At 33.7% G+C, this 22,267-nt stretch overlaps 1 protein-coding gene across 1 annotated transcript; it reads left to right on the forward strand.

Annotated features, from left to right (window-relative positions):
• Positions 1–3,941: 3,941 nt before the first annotated feature.
• LOC146531495 (protein yellow-like) lies at positions 3,942–6,033 on the forward strand. The gene has a single exon (XM_085198234.1). The coding sequence runs from the start codon at positions 4,020–4,022 to the stop codon at positions 5,349–5,351; it is 1,332 nt and encodes a 443-aa protein (XP_085054360.1). The 5' UTR covers positions 3,942–4,019; the 3' UTR covers positions 5,352–6,033.
• Positions 6,034–22,267: the final 16,234 nt, after the last annotated feature.

The following is a 22,267-nucleotide window of genomic DNA, read 5'->3' on the forward strand; positions in this document are numbered from 1 at the left end:
ATTTTATTATATTCAATCATATTATATAAACAATGTATATGAATAAGAATATTTAAGCATTACGAAATTTTTTTTTATTAAATAAGCGCTATTGTATTTGTATGTACTTACTAACTATATTTTACATTGTATATATATATGTCATTATTTCGCTCATTTAGCTCTTTTTAATTTAACCCTTTCAGGACCATAAGATTTTGAGGGGTATTGCAATCATTTTAACTGTTTAAAATAGTTAATTATCGATCTAAAAAACATATTTTGAAATAAAAAAAATAAAATTACTTTTACTTTTTGAGTTTTTTTATGGGACACAGTTGTCCCTATGGTCGTAAGAGGTAACTTTTTATCATAGAAATCACCTTTATAATTATATTATTTATAAATTAAATAGAGGTTTTAATAACATAAATCGCTATTATTATTACACGTATGCTTATTTTTAAATGAAACAATATATTACTTTACGTAAATAATCAATTTACTAAACTTTACTGATTATGTAAGTCAGCGAAACAATTTCTTTCATTTGAACAGCAGAGATGAACTTTACAAATAGAACAAGTATTATTTTTACGGTTTTCTCTTTTTGGCACTGGCCTTTTCCATTGGATGTAGTGGTAACTGGCGCTTTATAGACTTCCATACGGCACTTGCTTTAGAAGTAAGAACATCTCTGTGTCTGGAAGTAAAGCCGTTGACTAAGCTGCGAGCTTGCGAGAAATGTAGATTTTTATGTATGTCTTCAAATCGAGCCCGTGGCATAATATTTAAAATAAAAGGTACCGCCATATCTGGCTCTGTAGCGCAATAATCTTTTAAAGATGGTCTTTCAAAACATGATAGCCCATAACTAAATTCATTCCAAGAAAAGCTTTCCTCTCATCTATTTCAATAAAAATTCCCGTCCATTTTGGTCAGCGTATCGCACTGATTATGTTACTATCATTTGAACTAAAATATAAAAAATTGTTGTAGAAACAAATATATCAAAAGGGGTCAAAATATTGTTTTCAGTATCTTGACAAATTTGCACCTTTCCAAATTGATACTCTATATTTGAAAAAAACATTTGGGATGTATGTTCTCTTCCTCCACTTACAATTAGGTTGACTGCAGCTTTGTTGTAATATGGTAGGATTTGTAGCAGAAGTTGAAGGCTCAGGTGATTTGCTTTTTATTTCTAGATGGTGCAATGATGTGTTCTCAATTTCAACATCAAGTATGCCTTGGTCATCATCCTGTGTCAATAGTTTTTGATCTTCTTCGTCGAGCAGTAAATTGTCTTCATCGTCACTATTATCTCCCATCAAAATATGTCGAATTTTATCTTCCTTGAGTTCAAAAATTCCACAAAAAATAAATTATTGAGGATAATAATGAATTTTCTTGCAATGAACTTTATGTGGAAAATATTTCCTTCATAGACCACAGGGACGCTGATGTCCCTTTAGGTTTGCGACCACTTATACAAGTACATAGCATAAAAAAATGTATTTTATCTGCACAAAATGGATAAATACTTACCACTGAATAAATATTTTAGGAAATAAGTCGTTAAACTTCACTTTTACGCCTAGAAATACTTTTCTGAAGTAAAGGAATTTTGCGCGAAGCAAACAGCCACTTTTCAATGATGATAAATCAAAATGTGATGGTTGGATAGCTAATTTACTATATTCAAATAATAAAACGGTACTTTAAGAAACTAATTGACATACAATAACGCATATCTGTTTGTTTTTTTCTAACTACCCAAATTTTTTTCAACTGGGACAAATGTGTCCCCATAGTCGTGAAAGGGTTAATCATAATTGATAATTAAGAAATAAATTCAATGAATACACAGGTATAAATGGCACAATTAAAATATAATTAAAACTACACCTAATATAATTTCACAAACTAAATGCTCATTAAGAAACAAGTTAATAACTCTAATGCTCCGTTAACTCCTTCCACAATGTGACTCATACTACGGACTGGTGGTTAATCCTTATGATTCAGTTTTGGAATATTACCTTTTAAGTCGAGGGTGTAAATTATTTTCCAATTGTGTAAAAGGGGGATTTCCACTTAATAATGCCTCTTATGAATTTACTAGGTTAATGGTTCAAAAATAATAGCTTTTTTTCAGTTTCTAAAATATGTTTTTTTTTCTATTTGTTGATTAGCAATCGAACCAACGATTGGCCTCTGGCTCGCTATTTTATTTGATAAAAAATAATAATTCTTCTACTTATTATCATAAAAAAATCTTATTGTAGTGGTTTTTTACTATACAATAATGTATTTAAAATATTATTCGTAGTAATAGCCATATAACATGCTTAGATTATATGCTGAAAGTAAATTTCCAATCAGAAATCTCTGACTCTACATTGCGTGTTTCTCGCATTATTTATTAGGAGATTTTTTTAACGATATAACTTTTTTTTACAAAAGGTGAATATTTCTATAAAGTTTAATAATATACACAACCTTAACATTTGAATGTACTTATGAGGATGCCTCATAGTATTTATAATTGTTACAAAACTTTAGTTTTAAATTATTGAAAAAAAAACACATTTTTAATTAATCCAAAAATAGATGTTTTTTTTTTTGCACATACTCTTCGTGGGAAGCGAAAAAGCTGAAGGACTACATTCACCTTGAGATTTATAATATTAAAATGTAGTACAATAGAAATATTAGTGAAATATATTTATTTATATTTAGTATCAAAAATCTCCATTTTCGTCTCACGAGCTGTTTGTTTATATAGAATAGATTATAATAAATAATAATACCTAATTCGTTCCATTTTCATGCATCAAAGACTACAAAACACATTTGGAGACAGATTGTACATCTCTGACTATTATATTACGTACGTGGGTACGCTACGTACAAGGATACTTACTACATTGTTATGAGTCGTTGGAAATAAACCTGTTCCCATTCTGAGTCACAACTACCTACTTGTACATAGCTTAAAATATTTAATATTGTTTACTTAACTTGCAAATATTTATATGTGTAGGTTTGTAATATGTCTAATACATTATTAACAGAGTCAGAAGTCTCGGCTTATAACATTAGGAATGAATGGAAAACCTAAGTACATTAGGCACTAATGGTGGTGCTATCACGTTTTATAGTAAATGCAGTTATGAAATTAAAAAAAAAATAGCTTCACGCTGTATCCCGCGCAAAGTAGGGTAGGCAAAGGGAACCTAGTGTTAAAACACTCCGTTCCCCAGTTTCTGCCGAATTCTGGAGGCATTGCGTGTTGAGTGGCAACAGAGCGAAGAAAATGGAAATATATAAATATAAATAAATATTTCACTTCCTCTAGTGGTGGATCGAACCCACAACCGATAAATAGATAGAGATAGAGATTTAAATATTCTAATTATTCAGCTCATGAACTTATACGTAAGGTTAATGTAACTTGTCCTCTTATCTCAGCATAGTTGATACGTTATCATTGAAGTAAAGAAAGTTAAAAAAAGCTTTACAAACTTTGAAAACTTGACATTTTTACCAATACATTGTTACATTTAATATGTCAGTCATTTTTTTTCCTAAATGTGAAATAACGCTTTAAAATATTAAATGTGTTAATATGAACTTCAGAACTAACAGAATACATATGTTAACACAGTTGGATATGATTAAAATCGATTCTCTGTGCCGTTTTACATTTATTATTATAGGTATACGGCGAGACCGTCGGACCCTCCGTCTAGCTGGGGTGAGACGTGCGACCCCGGTGCACCCTTTCCGGGACGCACCGTACATTTACATTACAAATGAAATCTATTAAATTAAGATAAAATATCTTTATGTGAAAAGAATTAAAACAAGTTAATCACAATTTGCCAGCTGCCAATAACAATGACGTATCGAGTTGACACGCAAAGCTGTAAGCAGAGCCCGCGAGTCACGCACGGTGGTCGGCGAGGTGCTCGAGCGTCAGTCGCACCGTCCGCGTCGCCCGCGCCGCACGTGCACCAGTCGGGCTTGCCGTGATCATGAAACTTGTAGTGCTCCTCGCCGCAGCCGTCGCCGCGGCGGCCCAGCAGCCGACGCAACGTAGAGAACAGTTCAGAGTCATATACGAGTGGCGCACTATAGACTTTGAGTGGGACTCACCCGTAGATCGGGAAACTTACCTCAACGCCAGTCGATACGTCCCACAAAATGTTCTCATATCTGGAATCAATTATTATGAAGATAAAATATTTTTGACTCTACCAAGAATGCTCGACGGCGTGCCCGCCACGCTCGCTTATATACCGGCGCAACAGAATGATACAACCGCACCAAAGCTGAAGCCGTTCCCGAGCTGGAGCGACAATACCATTGGTAACTGCGACGCTCTACAATTCGTGCAAAATATAGAAATTGACAGCAACGGGATGATGTGGGTGTTAGACAACGGCCGTGTCGGTACTCTTACACAAAACCCCAGTACTAAATGTCCTCCATCTATTGTATTAATTGATTTAAAAACTGGTGAAAATAAAATTGATCGTATACCACTACCTTCGGACACAGTGAATCCCAATACGTCATATTTAAATGATCTCGTGGTCGATAGCCGCGATGGTGGTTACGCGTACATAACCGACAACAGCGCAGTCGATCCAGGCATTGTCGTGTTTCGTCTGAGTGATAAGAAATCATGGAAATTGCGTGACTCGAAATCGATGCTGGCCTCACCTGATGCCGCGTTATTCCGCATAAATGGCACAACAGTGAATCTCCCTGTGAATTTAGATGGTATCGCACTCGGACCACAGTTCCTAACAGAGGATGGGGAGGTCGATCGTACAGTCTACTATTGCCCTCTCGCCAGCTACCATCTATACGCTATTAACGCTTCAGTTTTACGAAACGATTCAATTCATGCACGAGACGAGCTCGCCGTCCGCGCGAACGTGGTCGATCTCGGAACGAAACCGTCACAGACCGACGGCATGAAGATGGACTCGACGGGAATGCTCTTCTTCGGTCTGATTGGCAACTCGACCATAGCGGAATGGAATTCGACCACCGATTTTCGTGTCAATCAGCGAACCATCGCTCGAGACACGAATTATATTCAATGGATAGATCGCTTTACTTTTGATAACCGCGGCAACATCTATGTTGTTGTAAACAGATTGTATAACTTCGTTAAAAATCAAGTGTCTGTTGACGAAGTAAATTATAGGATCCTCAGATCATACACTGGCATGAAGAGTTACATATATGGTGATGATATAAAGCCAACGCAAACACCATCACCGCAAAACGTTGCAACGTCCAAAACTATTTCCGCCTCCTTGTTGGTCCTCGCGTTAGCGTACCTGCTTGCTTAATCCTTATTATTTCCGGTGACCATGACCCTGAAACCACTGCAAGGCTTAAAGCGGGCAGTGTAAAACTACCAAATATTAATTAAAAGTTACCTTGACCAGACGGTCTTTTCAGTGATAATACGCGATGTAGATAGCTTTGTATATTATTATAATAATTTAGCTTTAAGTGTAATATTATGTTGTAAATTCATCCTTGTGGCCTCACCGCCATTTGAAGGCATGTTGAAGACGACCCGTACCGCTATATGTAAAACGAAAGGTCGGGGACGCGTTGCCAAATGCCGGATTTCGCTCAATAGTAAACATTCCATAAAAGCATTCCGTTAATAAATTAAGATGTATGCGCATGTAATAATACAATTAATAATTATAGAGAACGGAGTGTCTTAACAATTGAATCCCTCTGCCTACTGCTACGTGCGGGATACGTGAAGCTTATTTTTATATTCTTCTATAAAACTGTATTTATGGCTAATGATTAGTTAATATTTTAATGATACGCTCATATGAAAAATCTTATTTATTTATACCATATCATTATATAGTGTTTATATGGAAGTAGAGATAAGTGATATCATAAAAATGTATAAAAGACCTCATACCTATTAAACTTGATAATGCCAGTTTCTTATGTACGGTTGTGAATGCGCAACTTGAAATAAACGTGTTTATCACATTATAATGTTTGTAGTTTTTATTTGCTTTTGTTTTAAGTAAATAAGTATACATTAAGTCTGTATTACTTACTGAATTTCCAAATATCTTTTATATTTTTTTTTTTATAATCTAAATTTATTTAGTTAGTTTTTATCTGTTCTCTCTCTCTCTGTCTCATTTACACTGTTCTTAACTTTCTCCCTACTTGAAATTCGTGTTGGCCAATATACCGACCAACAAATATATCCATCCATGGGCATCACCAATAATAAAAATTTTAACATAGCGAAGCCCTCTGATCACTAAGCGTTTTTTTTCTTTAAAAGAGCATATTGCTTAGTGCGCCTGGTCAGAGCTTTTGGGCAATTTCAGAGAGGTGTAGGTTCAAGTCCAGTTACGTTAAAAATGTTATAGGTATTCTAACAATATTTGTATTTAAAAGATGTTTCTTAATAATTCTAGGATATTTTTTCTTATACTTGATTAGAAAGAACGTAGAAAGTAGTCTAGTTAGTAAAGAAAGTATATATTATGATATATGATATATGAATTTTACAATCTAATTAATCATTCTTGGAATTTAATATAAGAAACAAGACAGGTCTGACATTCCACCGTCAATCGTCATATTAAATTTATTTACCATATGCATTTCTTGTATCTTGCCTTATACAATGACGATGTGGAGAGTAATAAGTGATAAATCACTCCGTTATTCAAGTTTCAACACTCTTAAGAGACGAGAAGAGATCTTATATTTGTAGAAGCTGAAATATATTTCAACATTATACAACGTTTTATGCAACAGGTGATATTTTTATCCACTTTTTTACAGAGATGTCGATAATGTTAATAATTAATAACGAAAAAATACAAGGCCATCGTGGCGCAGTGGCACAAGCGTGTGACTGTAAATCCGGCTGATAGTGAAGAACGGAGTGTTAAAACACTAGTTTTCCTCTACCTGCCCGACTATACGCGGAATACAGCGTGAAGATGAAAAAAATACAAAATATAAACATATTTATTCCCAATTTTATCCAATTCTATTTATATCCATACATATTCATTTATCTTTTATATCTATACAAATATTTAAAAGAAACATTTTGTGCAACATAACGTAATTCATATTTATATATAGAGAAACATAAAATTCTCATTCGGTGGTTATTGTACTCGAAATCACTCGTAACCTCTCTCTTTCACGGTTGTTGAAGATTTTAGTGGCTATTACACATATCAATTAAAAATCTACTTATTGCGCTCAAATATGCAATACAATTTAAAATTAAACAGCAATAATAATAACTAATGGTAAGTTACTCTTCTACCAGCTTCTTAGCAGGATTCCGAACTCTAAAAGGACAATTGGAGGACCAAAACGGAGATGGCGAGACCAGCTGAACCATTACAAGCCTGACTGGTACTCAATAACGCGAAATAGACCAGAGTGGAAGAAGTGGAGGGAGGCCTTTGCTCAACAACGGGACAGTACTGGCTAGGGAAAAAAAAAGTTACTCTGAATTCTTTTTCATTCATGTTGATATAGTGAATTTATATAGAAGTGAAGACACAGTAGAATATATTGATTTGAACCCACACTTTCCTATTTTATTCACGAGTTGTTTTTATTTTTCTTTGTTTTCTTAGTTTTACGCTATCAGTAGCCGGGTAGGCAGAGGGAACCTGGGAACCTGATGTTAAGGTGCGTCTTCCGTTCCCTTGCACTTTCCGATGAATCATAGAGGCATTGCGTTTTAAGTGGCCGAACTGGACGAACCGAACGAATCGAATGGCAGACATGAAAATATGAAATATTTTATTTTCCTGACTGGGAATCAAATCCATAACCCACTCACAATGCCACTTACAACTACGATTGAACTCAAAAATATTAAAGTTAAAAATATAAACTACTATTAAATTATATAACTAGGAAAAATCTCTATAAAAAATACAAATTAAATGATTACTTACAAGCAATAAGTATCAATGTCACGATTTTTAATGTCATTGTAATTGATTGTGGATAGGTATAGTATGACATAAGCTTTATGACTCCATAGAAATAAACATTGATATTCTAGAAGGTTCTCGCTCAACAAACAGTCAAAACAAAGAATCCATTATCCTTACAATGTTATCGTAACACTTGTACCAACGGACTATTTTACAAACAAAAAATATTACCAATAAATAGTTTGTCACGTTATACGTTTATGTATTTTAATTTGAGAATAGTTAGCTAATATCATATGTCTTTGTTAAAAAGAAATCATCTTCACGCTGTATCCCGCAAACAGCAGGGTAGGCAGGGGCAGCCTAGTGTTAAAACACTCCGTTCCCCACTTTCCGCCGAATTCTGGAGGCATTGCGTGTTGAATGGCAGAACTCAAAACTTTGCCTCGACACTAGAGCGAAGAAATGGAAATATAAACGTAAATAAATATTTCACTTCCTCGAGTGGGAATCGAACCCACAACCGTCGCGTTACAGTCATACTTGTGCCGCTGCGCCACGACGGCCCCAATATGTCTTTGTTATATTGCATTATACTATATGAAACGTTTCTTATCATTTAATGGTACTATTGATGAAAACAGTTTATACATTTTACTATTTTTTACGTTTTAAAACAATTTCATAATATTGTTTTATATTAAACCGGAGAAAAATAGAGTCAAATTAACAGCCTGACTTTTTTAAGTCGGATAGCTATTATATGAACTTGATATTCTTATATATTCTAGTTTAACATAAAAAACAAGCTTAGATATATGAATATAAATAAAAAATATATAAAATATGCAAATTAATGCCATGTTTATATTTTTTTCTGGACGTAATAATTAAATAGTACATAGCATTGACAATGTCAGTGCAGCCTCCAACTGATGCCATAAAAACAATAAGGAAAACTCTTCCTCATGCTCTAGTTGTATTCTAATTACATGCTGTTTTTTTTTTGTTTATAGACAAGATATAATACCATTTTTTTCGTAAAATACCTATTAAAATACCCATTTTAATCCTAACATTTATGAAAATAATTCAGTTTTGATATTCTTACTAAACCGATGAATCTAATAAATTATTGACAAATAATATATAGGAAAAACTCTAGAATTTAAGCCCGAGATTAATCTGTATATGGCAGGTCTAAAATTACATTTTCTTAACATAATAGTTGTTATATATTATCATATAAAAGAGACCTATATTTTTGTAATATTTTTAAAAAATCTTAATAAAAATAAAGAAGTCATAGATATCGCACACACTAAGTATGCAAACTAGTTTCATAAGGTAAACTACTCAAAGTTACGGCACGAAAATTTTACATACTTGTTTATGTTTTTAAAAATATCTACTTAAAATATATATTTTAAAATTTAATTAAATAGAGGCCAAGCGTGCCACCGTAAGCGCGACAGGTAGTGGGTTCGGTTCCCACTCGAGACGAAGCGAAACTGATAACGTTCTTTTATTAAGATTATTGTTATATTAGTTTCTAGTTAATTTTTTATCGAAGCTGCCACTCACAATTACGTATGGTGAAAGCTTGCTGATGGGCAGACGTCTCTGAGTAAATATCTACATACTTATGCATATTTACAGAACAGGTTTAGCTGATATTAATATCGCGTCTGTTTACACTTATTTTTATTTCTATCTAAAAAATATAATCAGCTTCAAAGTGCTAACTGAATGCTAATACACTCCTCTTCCCCCACTTTCTGCGAAGCGAAGAAATTCTATATTTCATTGTTTCGAGTGGGAATCGAACCCACAACCTATTGTGTTTACAGTCACACGCTTTTACCACTGTGCTACGACTAGAAGAAAAAATATAGTATAATAAATATATCAATTATAAGAGAGACATATAAGTCTACAGTCTAGTATAGAGGTTCCCATACTTTTTTCTATCGTAGACCCCTTATCATGTTTTTCAGTTTTAGATAGACCACCTGCTATTTACCTTACCCTCCAGGATCGATATAGACCACATTGGGAATAACTGGTCTAGTTCAACAACGCAATGTGCGTGATACGAGGTATTTAATCTAAAGCTTTGCTCGTGTTGATAATCACTTGTAGATAGACCAGACTTTGATGCGTATTCAAAAGAGGGCCATTAAACGTGAGTTATTACGAGAGCACAATTTCAGTATCGTACATTTTCACTTTTACTTCCTAGAATTAAATAAAACATTAAAAATCAGTTTCATGCTTTATCACGCCCATTTTCCGCCGAATTATGGCGATGTGATAAAATAGAAATATTAAATATTTCATTTCATAGTAGAAATCGAACTCATAACCTGTCGCGTTTAGTCACACTTTGTGCCCCTGCGCCATGGCTAATAATTTAATTTCCTCACTCTGGGAAAATGACAAAGCTCGGCGTTTAGTTCCGCCACTCGACCCACAATAAGTGGGGAACGGAGTGACTTAACACTAGGTTCCCTCTGCCTGCCCTATTTATGTGGGATACAGCGTGAAGCGAATAAAAAAGATATAACTCTAAGTGAAACTGACAATTCTAATGATATTCTATAATACGAGAACGTTAAATTGCTCTTAGCACCTAAGGTTACGTATTTCATTACTCATCAATCGTTTAGAATATACTTGTTGTTATATTCTTTATGTCATGCCAAAAATATGTCTATAACAAAAAATGTTGACAATGAATCACTGCCGATTATATACATCTGTAACATTTTTGTTTTCAGCTTCACGCTGTATCCCGCATGTAGCAGGATAAGCATAGAGAGCCTAGTGTTGAGACTTCTAGTTCCGCATACTAGTTTCCGCCGAATTCTGGAGGTAACTTAACGCTGCACTTTGTCTCGATACCAAATCAAAGAAATGAAAATATTTCATTTCCTCGAGTGGGAATCGAACCTACAACCTGTCGCACTTACAGACACACATTAATGGTGTGCTTCCTCCAGGACTGGCTTCGGTATTTCCGTAATATGTTTACCATAATATAATTAATTAAATCCTCTATTGTAGTTGCTTGACAAAGGGGCCGTCACTAGCAATGAGCCGTATCAATAACAGGCCTAACTACTAAATGTATAAGATAAATTATATACTTTTAAATTTTGTTTTTTTATTTGTAGTAGCAAAATAAATTAGTAAAATAAAATATTTATTTAATTAGTTAGTTTCTTTAGTAGGTATTTTTATCACAGTTTATTTAAGAAATTTAATTTTTGGTAAAACAACAATTAATGACATGGCCATGTGCAGTGATATACCATATGCTTTTACGTCAAATTATCAAAAAATAATTGAATAAGAAATGATAAATGATTATCTTGAACGAAAAAAAAAATCCAAAAATCTTGCTAGAGAAATGTTATTACAAACGATAACAACAATTGTTTAGAAAGTTCTAAGTTTAAAGTATTCGAAGCCATCAAAGAAGCGCCGTTACAAATCTTAGTTTTATTGGCACGTGGGGAAATCTTGTCTACCATCAATCTACCATGTCACTATTCTAATTAATAACGCGCTTTGTGCTTATAGAGCAAAGTGATATTATTTCTTTTTTTTTCTCAGTTTCACGCTCTATCCCGCACAGAGCAGGATAGGCAGAGGGAATCTAGTGTGCAGTCTACCTATCTACAACGAACAGAAAGTTCGAATCAAATTGAATCGGATCACCCTATTACTACATATCTTTGTTTAGTCTATACTTTTGTTATAATTATTTTCCTTTAAATCTAATTGGAATCTTCAATTTTATACCACTGTTTGTAAAAGTAAGGTCAGTCGTGAATATAAACGCGATAGGTTATGAGTTTGATCTAGAGGAAATTAAGTATCTAATATATTCCTCTCTTCATACTATTTACCAGTCACTCATGCACTATACAGTAAAAGTACATTATGGCCACAAATATATTTAAAGAGTTTTATACAAAGAAAAAATAAATTACATTATTATTACAAATAAATATATATATGTATCGCAAAAGTTTTCTTACGTTTATTGAACTTTTTTTAATGGCGTCGTTAAGCCACATAGTTAACTGCATATTTACAGTCAACATCTAACCTGTTTATCTCATTGTACTAAACTGCACAATGCTCTCGCCTCGTAAATAATAAATAAATATCACTATTTATATTTAATTATGTTTTAATTTCTTTGCCTGTCACGACTCACTGGGTAATATAATATTGAAATATTGGAGTTACATTGTTTCATTTATGTTTCTAGAAAATGAGCTGTCTTTCAGTGTAATGTTACCATATTTCTTAATAATAATAAATTATTTTATTGGCGACAGATATAATAAAAATGCGATTTTATTTATTATTTATATTAACGTTGTTATCAGTTAACAATCGTATCAAGAAAATGTCCTGACTAATATCTGTCCGATATTTGTGTGTGGGCATACGGGTACGCGACCCCGGATCCTCGAGCCGCCACTCTTATATCTTCATCCAGTCTGTAAGAATGGTGAGTCATACCTTATGAGTCATACCATGAAGCTCTTCGTGCGCATGATCGACCTCAGGCTCCGCCGAGAGTGTACTATCTCTAAGTCTCAGTATGGATGTATGGATTCATTTGATGGAGGCATACAGGGAAAAAAGGAGAGCTCTGCATGTGGCCTTTTTAGATCTGCAGAAGGCCTTTGACTGTGTGCCTCGTCAGTGTATCTGGTGGGCATTGCGATCCAAAGGGATCCCTGAGGCTTATATTGAGATTATCAGAGACATGTACCACGATTCCGCTCCTATGGTTAGGACTGCTGTTGGCGACACTAGACCCTTCCCGATTACAGTGGGGGTATAGCGGTGGAGATGTGATACCACTATTTAATATGATCTTATTTATTTTACACTAAATGAGTAAAATTAAAAATCCAAATTTTGTGGAGAAATTGTCCAAATTTATTTAACTCACAGATACGTGAAGAGAAAATGATCACAGAAGGAAATAAAGAAATTTAAATAAATACCAATAGAAAATACAAGCTAAACTAGCACGCAATAGCAAGAAGTTAAGGTTGAGAATTGAATGCAAGCTAAGAGAGCAATGGATACACAAGTGATTGTCGCAAGCGATTCTAGCCGACTCTTTAAACGTGGCGATGCTAGCCAGCAGCCTACGACACGCATAGCAAAAAAACTCGGAACAGGTTTGAATTGTTCCAATGCGCTGCGTGCGGATGATTTTAGTAAATGTAATAATATTAATTTAGAATAAGTAATGTTCCCTACAGGGGTTCACCAAGGCTCGGCTCTTAGTTCTTTTTCAATGTAGTGCTCGATACTGTCTCGGCTCACATCCAGGACCAGCCTCCATGGCTGATAATGTATGCCGATGACATAGCACTCACTGCCGAGAACCGACTGACGCTGAAGCGTAAAGTGAACCTCTGGAAGGGTACGCTTGAGAACGGCGGTCTTAAACTAAATATGTCGAAGACAGAGTACATGGCCTGCGGGAGCCGGGACTCGAGCACCATCCTTATAGGTCCTGAGCCAGCCGTTAAGTCGGAGAAGTTCAGGTACCTTAGATCCGTTATGCACGAGTCTGGAGGCATCGATCACGATGTCTATGACCGGATAAGCGCTGCCTGGGCCAAATGGCGGGAGGTCACTGGTGTGGTCTGCGACCGCAGAATACCGCCCGAGCTCAAGGGGCTGATATACAAGAGCATCGTCCGACCGGTTCTTTTATACGGCAGCAAATGTTGACCAGCACTATCTCGGCACACTCAGGAGCTTCACGTCACGGAAATGAAGATGCTGAGGTGGATGTGCGGCATAACGCGGTCTGACCGCATACGCAACACATTCATTCGAGACAGTCTTGGGGTCCGTGACGTAGCGGATAAGCTCCAAGAGCGTCGCTTGAGATGGTTTGGCCACGTTACGCGCCGGCCTAAGAACTACGTCGGACGCATGTGCCTTGCTATAGCAGTTCTTGGGGCGCGACCTCCCGGACGCCCAAGGAAGCGCTGGTTGGATGTCGTGATGCAGGACATGAGAGCCAATGGTCTAACCACCGAGGACGCAAAAGATCGTGCAAAGTGGAGTAGGTTGAGTAGGAAGGCAGACCCTGGTAATAGCCGGGATTAATGCTATGAAGAAGAAGAAGATTATAGTTGTTAACGTTGTTAAAGTCAGCTACACGCTGTATCCCGCATACAGCAGGATAGGCATAGGGAACCTAGAGTTAAGACACTCCGTTCCCCACTTTTCGCCAAATTCTGGAGGCATTGCGTTTTGAATAGCGAAACACAAAGCCTCGACACCAGGGCGATGAAAATATAAATTTAAATAAATAATTTTTTTTTCTCGAGTGGGGATCGAACCCACAACCAGTCGCGTTTACTTGAGCCCCTGCGCCACGACTGGCCTCAATATTAACATTGTTTATGTTTCAATAAAGTAAATGGAGTTGTTATGTTGTCTGTATGCTGTTTACGCACAATATGGATATTAGATAAGTTGTATTGAAGCCTGTAGGCCGTGAAAATTTATTTCCGCGCTTATTTTATATTATTGTCTTTTTTATTTATTTATTAAAATTTATAACTTGATTGACAAAAATATGAAGTCGAAAATATGAAAATTTTGTGAAAATTCCTCCGAATCCTGATCGCACTCTTAGACACACCATTCCTCATTTTCTGCAGATTTCTGGAGGCGCGTGTTGAGAGGCGGAACTCATCGCTGCGCTTTACCTCGTCACCAGAGAAAAGAAATGAAATATTTAATATTTTATTTCATCGAGTGCTTGTGCCCCTGCGCCACTTCTGGCCTCTCTGACTGACTGGCATTTATAATAATGTTATTTTATTTATACATTAATTTTCCTTAAGGTAAGCAGATATTATTATAATTTTCCTGATTTCCTTTAAGTTTTCTGACGGTACCTACGTTTTAGGTTTCCGTACCTTTTGTCATCGTCCGCTTTTTCTAAACCTATTATACAATATTTTGTAAAATAAATAAGATGAGAACAAAAAGTAAGTATTTAAGTAAGTTACGTAGATTCGTTGCAGTATTAATAAAAACAGGTAATTATTGTATTTATAAAAGTTCTAGTAATTGATAACAGATCATTCAATGGGGTCCTGGCCAAAATTGTTAATTACAAATCTCAAAATAAATATATATTTAAAACTTCTTTTATTTCAGATTAATAAAATATACTCTATAATCAGTGAAAGAAGTTTCATATACCTATATACGTACATACATACATACACACAAAACTCTACGAACTCAAGAGTAACTCAGCATTCAGAACTGATGACTCCATACAAGTTGTGAAATAACTACATTATTAAAATAACAATCTGTGACATTGTCTTATTCTATTTGCTTCCAGTATGTGCAATTTACCTCCACTATTTACTTTGTTTATCGTCTAGGCTTGGTACGAGTCCAAGGAGCTGCCTTGGTAGTTGATGGTTTAAATTGTTCATATAAAATTCAAAGCTAAACGCTTCATTGTGGATTTCGTCCTTCTAGACAAGTCTTTACTTGCTTATATTAGCATATGTAGAGTAGGTATGTGGTTCTATTTAGATTTGATTTAATAAATAGAATATAGAAGCCGCTATGGTGCAGCGTGTCACAGTAAACGCGTCGGTTGGGGGTTCGATCCCACTTAGGGAAGTGAAATATTTAATAGTTTCATTTTCTCGCTCTGGTAACGAAATGAAGCGTAGTGTAGAGTTCCGCCAATAAACAATGTCTCAACAATTATAAAGAATACGGCGGAAAGTGAATAACGGAGTGTCGTAACACTAGGTTCCTATGTTCTCTCTGCCTACCTCTGCTTGCTGTGTTCAATAAAACGGATACAGTGGGAACCTAAAAAATAAGAAAAGTGGTTACTAAAAGTGTTCTAGTTTACTTACAAGCACTTAAATATTTTAGTAGTTATGTGAGACGCGGCCTCTGTGCCCTGTGACTTTGCTCTTATTAACATCACTTTCTCTACGTGATAGTTCATAACAAGTCTTCATTATGTTCCAGAAAATACTTACTTTTATTTCTGTCTTTTTTTACGCTGTGTAAGGTAGGCAGAAGGAACCTAATGTTATGACACTTCTGTTTCCCATTTTCCGGCACATTCTAGAAGAATTGAGTGTTGATTGGCGGAGCTTAACGCCGCGCTTTACCTCTTATCAGAACGAGGAAATGAAAATATTTAGTTTTTTTAATATTTCATTCCCTAGAGTGAGAATCGAATCCACAATCGTCGCGCTTACTGTCGCACGCTTGTGACACCTCGACTGCTACCATTATATTCTTACTAAGAATTATATTTTCCAACAAGTAGAAAGTTAACTTAACTGTTGTGCAAAGTAGTTTTATTTTTACGTTAAGTCTCGTATTTTTATAGCTCTTAAACTCTTTTAAATTGAACTGCATTTATGTTATCTAAATTAAGAATCAAATAGCAACCAGTGACGTCAACCTGCCATTAAAATAAACTGAGAATGTATATTAAGGTAAGACTACTATAAAAAAACAAAGTAAAATTAGGTAATCAGCTGACACGAGAAGCGAATATGCGACCTACATTTATATAAAGTAAAAAAATGTAGTAATTATTTATAGCCCCGTACATAGCCCTCGGTTGCCAGCACTCGAGGCTGCATACATTTTGTACGCGCAACCTTGTTCGTGTAAAGTTGTGCGACGTTTCGTTGAGAAGTGAAAAAAATTCGAAATTTCCTATTGTCGAAATACCCGCTCACTGGACCGTGAAGCAGTTATCGTGATTTTTTTTCATAGACTAACGGATGCAATGTTTTGAAATTATTCTTCGCGTGCACTTATTTGCATTGATAATAATCATTGCTTTTACTATGGCCTACGTTATATTTTAATATTGTTATACTATTTTAAAATTTGAACGTTGTTATTTTATAACACTCAACGGAGTGCCTTAACACTCTCTCTCTCTCACTCTCTCTTTCTTCCTAACGGAGGGATGCGTCGTGAAACTCAAAATAAATTACATATGTAATTTAGTAATATCATTTGCAAGGTTTTCAGAGAACGCCGGATACAAGTTTTCCAGAACTATCGATTATTACTAAGACGTTGCATGTCGTACAAAATTTACTGGCCGCGTGTTAATTAACTTCTCACTATAATTATATTTTCCTTATATTTTTTTCTAATGCTTTACTAAATTTCAAAGAGAGAGGGTCTCTACATAAGAAAATCAGCTTTATCGAATTAAAAATCGTTATTTTAAATAGCTTATTACCATAGCATCGATGGGGCAAAAGATAAGTAGTGAGCGCACATTATATTACCTAATTGGAAACACAAACAAATTTGTTTACTATTTAAGTAATAAATGCTTATTTCATAATAATAGGCGGGCGTTCATTTTAATTTCAAGCTATTATACATGTATGAGCACATTAAATATGTATGTAAAAAATTGTGTAACGTTATGAAAATTAAAACTTGCATCGAAATAAACATATCCATGTATAAATTACATGTATAATTGTGAACGTACGTGTCTGTGATGACGTGTTTACATTTTTTTATCACTCTGTATCCCGCACATAACAAGGTAAGAGAATCTAGGATTCATTCCCCACTTTCCAAATTCTGGGGGCATTCCGTGTTAAATGCCTTACGACTGGGCTCTGGTGTTAATAAAAATATTTTGAATTTTTTAAACAAGTTTGACCCCGACACTAAAAAGCAACTTAGATTTTTCAAATATTAAAACTACCTTGGCGCGGCAAGTTGTAGCTAAGTAAATGAAGATGATTATCATTAATAATTTTATATTAATAAATAAGTTCTGAATATTGCCACAGATATTTGAAAAATAATAAAGATAGTAAATAATATTTTTCACGTTTCGTTTATGGTGACGTGAACGGCGGTGAAAATAGTTTCTTTAACATAATTTGCTACTTTGAATATTACCATAATATCAAATGTAATCCCTGAATAGTATTCGAGCGTGAACTAATTTTCATAACAATTACGTAAATGATGGCCTCTATTTATACTCAAGAAACGGTTAAGGTGACTTCGTAAAAAATATATTTTACTTTTCATACAAGAAATATTAACTGAACTATTTTTATGTGTCCTTCTGGTTCTTTGATAAAGAATAATATAAATTTGTTAATTCAATAATATTGTAGTAATAGTCATGGAGACAAGACGTAGTGTTTAAACACAAGGACTCCATGGCGTACCATGAAGTGTGCGGGACATAGTGAAGTTAAAAAACGAAACTTAAATCAGCTAAATATACTGACGGACATTCGTAAAGTAAATTCTATTTTTATTTCTTAAATGGAATTTGCAAGAAAATACATATACATACAAGAAAATACATACATATTTTTTAATTAAAAATTTTGTTCATCGTAGTAGTTCTTAGCAATGTTTTATCAAAATCGGATTAGTATTTTAATAGCTACAAGCACTTTGCCAAGATAGAAGATATTGGCTATAATAATATAGACGTAGCCTGTGTTCGAGTTTTTCACACTGCACGACTCTACGTGTCAATGTGAATTTTTAGCGTAGACTCTCTAATTGACCACCAACGAGCTGTTAAGACCTTTGTTACTATTTCGTAATAAATTTTAATAATCGGTACACTTGCGGATTGACTAATATTTAAAAAAAAATATTCAGTAAAATTTATTACATTTTTCTCACTAGAAAATATGAAATATTTATATTAATTTATATTTTCATTTCTTCGCTCTGGTGGAAGTGAGAAGCGCGGCGTTGAGTTTCGCCACTCAACACGTAATGCCTCCGGAATTTGGCAGAAAATGGGTAACAGAGTGTCTTAGCACGTGATTTTAAATTAATTTAATAAAAATATCACATATTAAGAATTTTACTAATTTATAAAATAAATAAATGCAACCCTCATTTATATAATGAAATACTTATCTAACTCCACCATCAGCCATCGGTGGACATCTTATGGAATTAGAACTGCTGGTATAAGGAATGCCGTAAAGTTAATTAAAGCCCTGAATGTGTTAAATACCAAGACCTTGACGTCCACAGGGGTCAAGTGGTAGTCGTCTATATAAATACGCTTAAACCACGATACCATCTAGGTTTAATACCCTAATAAAATATTGTTAGTTGCTGTACTTGAGAACTGTTTAAACTTAACTTAACTTGATTTAAATAATGTTAAAAATATTTGCTGTAAGAGGTAGAAATTAATGTAATATAGTTCAGTAAAGTTAAAGAATTTAATGTAATACTAATATATAAAGTCATCTTCTTCAGTTACTAAAAAATACTAGGAAATCGAAAGAAACTTAAAATCATATACTAAATTACGTTTTCTAGAAAACTATTAGTTTGACTAATGACATGTTCATAAAGGATTTCCCGTATATGGGAAAAACTTGTATTACAATAATTACTAATACTTACGTTGTTCTATGATTATGTCTAATTAGGCGCAGTGTGTGACTGTAAACGCGACTGGTTGTGGGTTCGATCCTCACATGAAGAAATAAAATATTTATATGATCATACTTAACATACCGGTCAAAATCATAACCCTTCTATTTGCTTCGCCGTAGTCGGGTAACAAATGATGTTATAAGGATAGATAACTTTTAAAATATTTTTCCATAGCCAGCACAGTAAACGAGCATAATTTTCTTTAAGAACAAATTAAATCATGAATTACTTATTTGTTATTTAAATTTGCACACAAGCATTGTTGACACAAATGTTCAACTACCATTTAATTAGTCATTTTATGTACATGGATATTCATGTATTTCATTATACTATTATTATTATTATTTTTTTCATTTAACTTATTCACTTTTGTGCTATTATAGTTTTTTTTATTAACATCATCAATGTGAAACACTGAGGCCATCATGGCGCAGTGGCACAAACATGTCACTGTAAACATGACCGTTTTGGGTTCAATCCATTAAGAAAATGAATTATTATTTATTAATATTTTCACTTCTTTGCTGTGGTAATAAGGCAAAGCGCAACAACAAGCAACTCAACACGCAAGGCCTGGAAAATTCGGCGGAAAATGGGAAAAATGTCTTAACGCTAGATTCCCTCTTCCTATCCTGCTGTATGCGGGATGAAGCGTGAAGCTGAAAAAAATGTATCTGAAACTTGTACCTATATAAAATAATGGGCTGAACGTATCTACATTTTACCTAAGTAAATTTAAAAAACATATAGTCAAACATGTATAAATAGCTATTAAAATTAATAACTTATTCACATTGCATAGAATATAAATTATTTATATTGTTGCGTCAAGAAAATAGTATAGAATATATATTATTCCAATACTGTAAGCTATACTAGGTATGTTATATTTATTACTTTATTTTTATGATAATAAACGACATTTTAAAAATAATATCGGTAACAAACATAGATAATATATTAATTAAATCATTATTAACATCTCTCATTAATTAACATTAATTAAATAAACTCTTAATTGTTTTTTATTTTCTTAAATCATCATTATCATCATCAACCTGACCTCGTTCACTGCTGGACACAGGGCTCTCCGCCTATTCCTTAAATATAGTTACATAATATAATAATACAAAAAATATTATATAAGCATGTAATTATGTATGTACTTTAATCTAATGCTTATATAACTTGTATTTTACAAATACCTAGAGTGAGGTGTGTCACTCATAAGGTTTTTGCACGCCACAAAACACCTACGTAAATAATTAAATATACAAATGCTTGAAAATCAAGGTATTGATTCACGAAAGGACTTGTAAAAAAAGCTTCATATAAATCTAAACGAAACTTTTTTAAGTAAGAAAGTAAAATTTTACTTTCAGTTTTAATTATGTACGAATAATTATTTCATTTAAATAAATTGTATTTAACTAGATAACGGTAAGAAAAAAATCTTTCAATGTATTTAATATATTTTTTTTTTCTATTACAATTTTTTTTTTAAATAAACTGTACCTAATACCACTTTAAGTGTTTAAGATAAGTAAAATATCTTGAAATTATAAAGAGGGTATATTACAGAACTGCAATAATTACTTTCAAGTGAATTATTTCAGTAAATTTACGCAACGGACGTTTCACCAACGGAAAAGGAAACCAACTTGAACGTCACGCTTGAAAGACGTTTGCTTTGTTAAAATATATGTGTAACGAGCTCCTTAACCCATTATAATGTGTCAGTCACGTCAGCTCATGTTTACTCAGCGTGATATACAAATGATTGTTTAAATTAATCTATACACGTTTCTTTTATAAATTTGTCTAAGACTTAGAAATAACTAAGTGCTAATTTAGTATTTTTTTTTATTAGTGTTGATTAGCTGCGGTTATTGCCCCTTTCAGGAGCGCCCACCAAAGCTAAATAATTAACTACTAATATTTTGCATTATATTTGAGTAATATTTTTAATGGAAAATTAGTTTAATTAATTGTATTTGAATTATTATCTGGTGCAATAAAGAAATAAAAAAATATATAGAATTTAATTGCGACTTTAATATCTACATCAATATTTCCATTAAGATTTATTATTCCAATCATCATGTAAGTAATCATTATTACCTGTCGTTATTACTATTATTACTTATTCATAGATATTAACATTTTATAAAATACTAGCGGACACGCGCAGCTTCGCTAGCTTATTTAGGGGTGAATTCTAATAAACCATGAAACATGTTTTCAATGAAATATTTTTAAGAGTCTAAATTTCAAATTTTATAAAAATCGGTGGCGATTTGAAGATTTTTCCATACAAACTTTCAACCCCCTATTTGCATCTTTAGGGGGTGAATTCTAGAAAACCATGAAACACATATTCAATTAAATATTTTTAAGAGTCTAAATTTCAAATTTTATAAAAATCAGTGGCGATTTAAGAATTTTTCCATACAAACTTTCAACCCCTTATTTGCACCCTTAGGGGAAGAAATCTGGAAAACCATGAAACATGTGTTCAATTAAATACTTTTAAAAATCTAAATTTCAAATTTTATAAAAATCGGTGCCGATTTAATTTTTTTTCCATACAAACTTTAAAACCCTATTTCACCCCTTTAGGGTTAAAATTTTTCAAAATCCCTTCTTAGTGGATGTCCAGATTACGAAAGAAAACATCTGTCCAAATTCCATGTTTCTACCATCAGCGGTTACGGCTGTGCGTGCGTCGTACCTCAGTCAGTGAGGACAAGTCCTTTTATATATATAGA

Source organism: Heliconius melpomene, chromosome 15 (assembly GCF_056956725.1).
Source record: "Heliconius melpomene rosina isolate 202511_hmr_F chromosome 15, ASM5695672v1, whole genome shotgun sequence".
NCBI lineage: Eukaryota > Metazoa > Arthropoda > Insecta > Lepidoptera > Nymphalidae > Heliconius > Heliconius melpomene.

What these genes read in the sequence shown, in the direction of transcription:
- LOC146531495 (XM_085198234.1), top strand. Translation starts at nt 4,020, where the DNA reads ATGAAACTTGTAGTGCTCCTCGCCGCAGCCGTCGCCGCGGCGGCCCAG.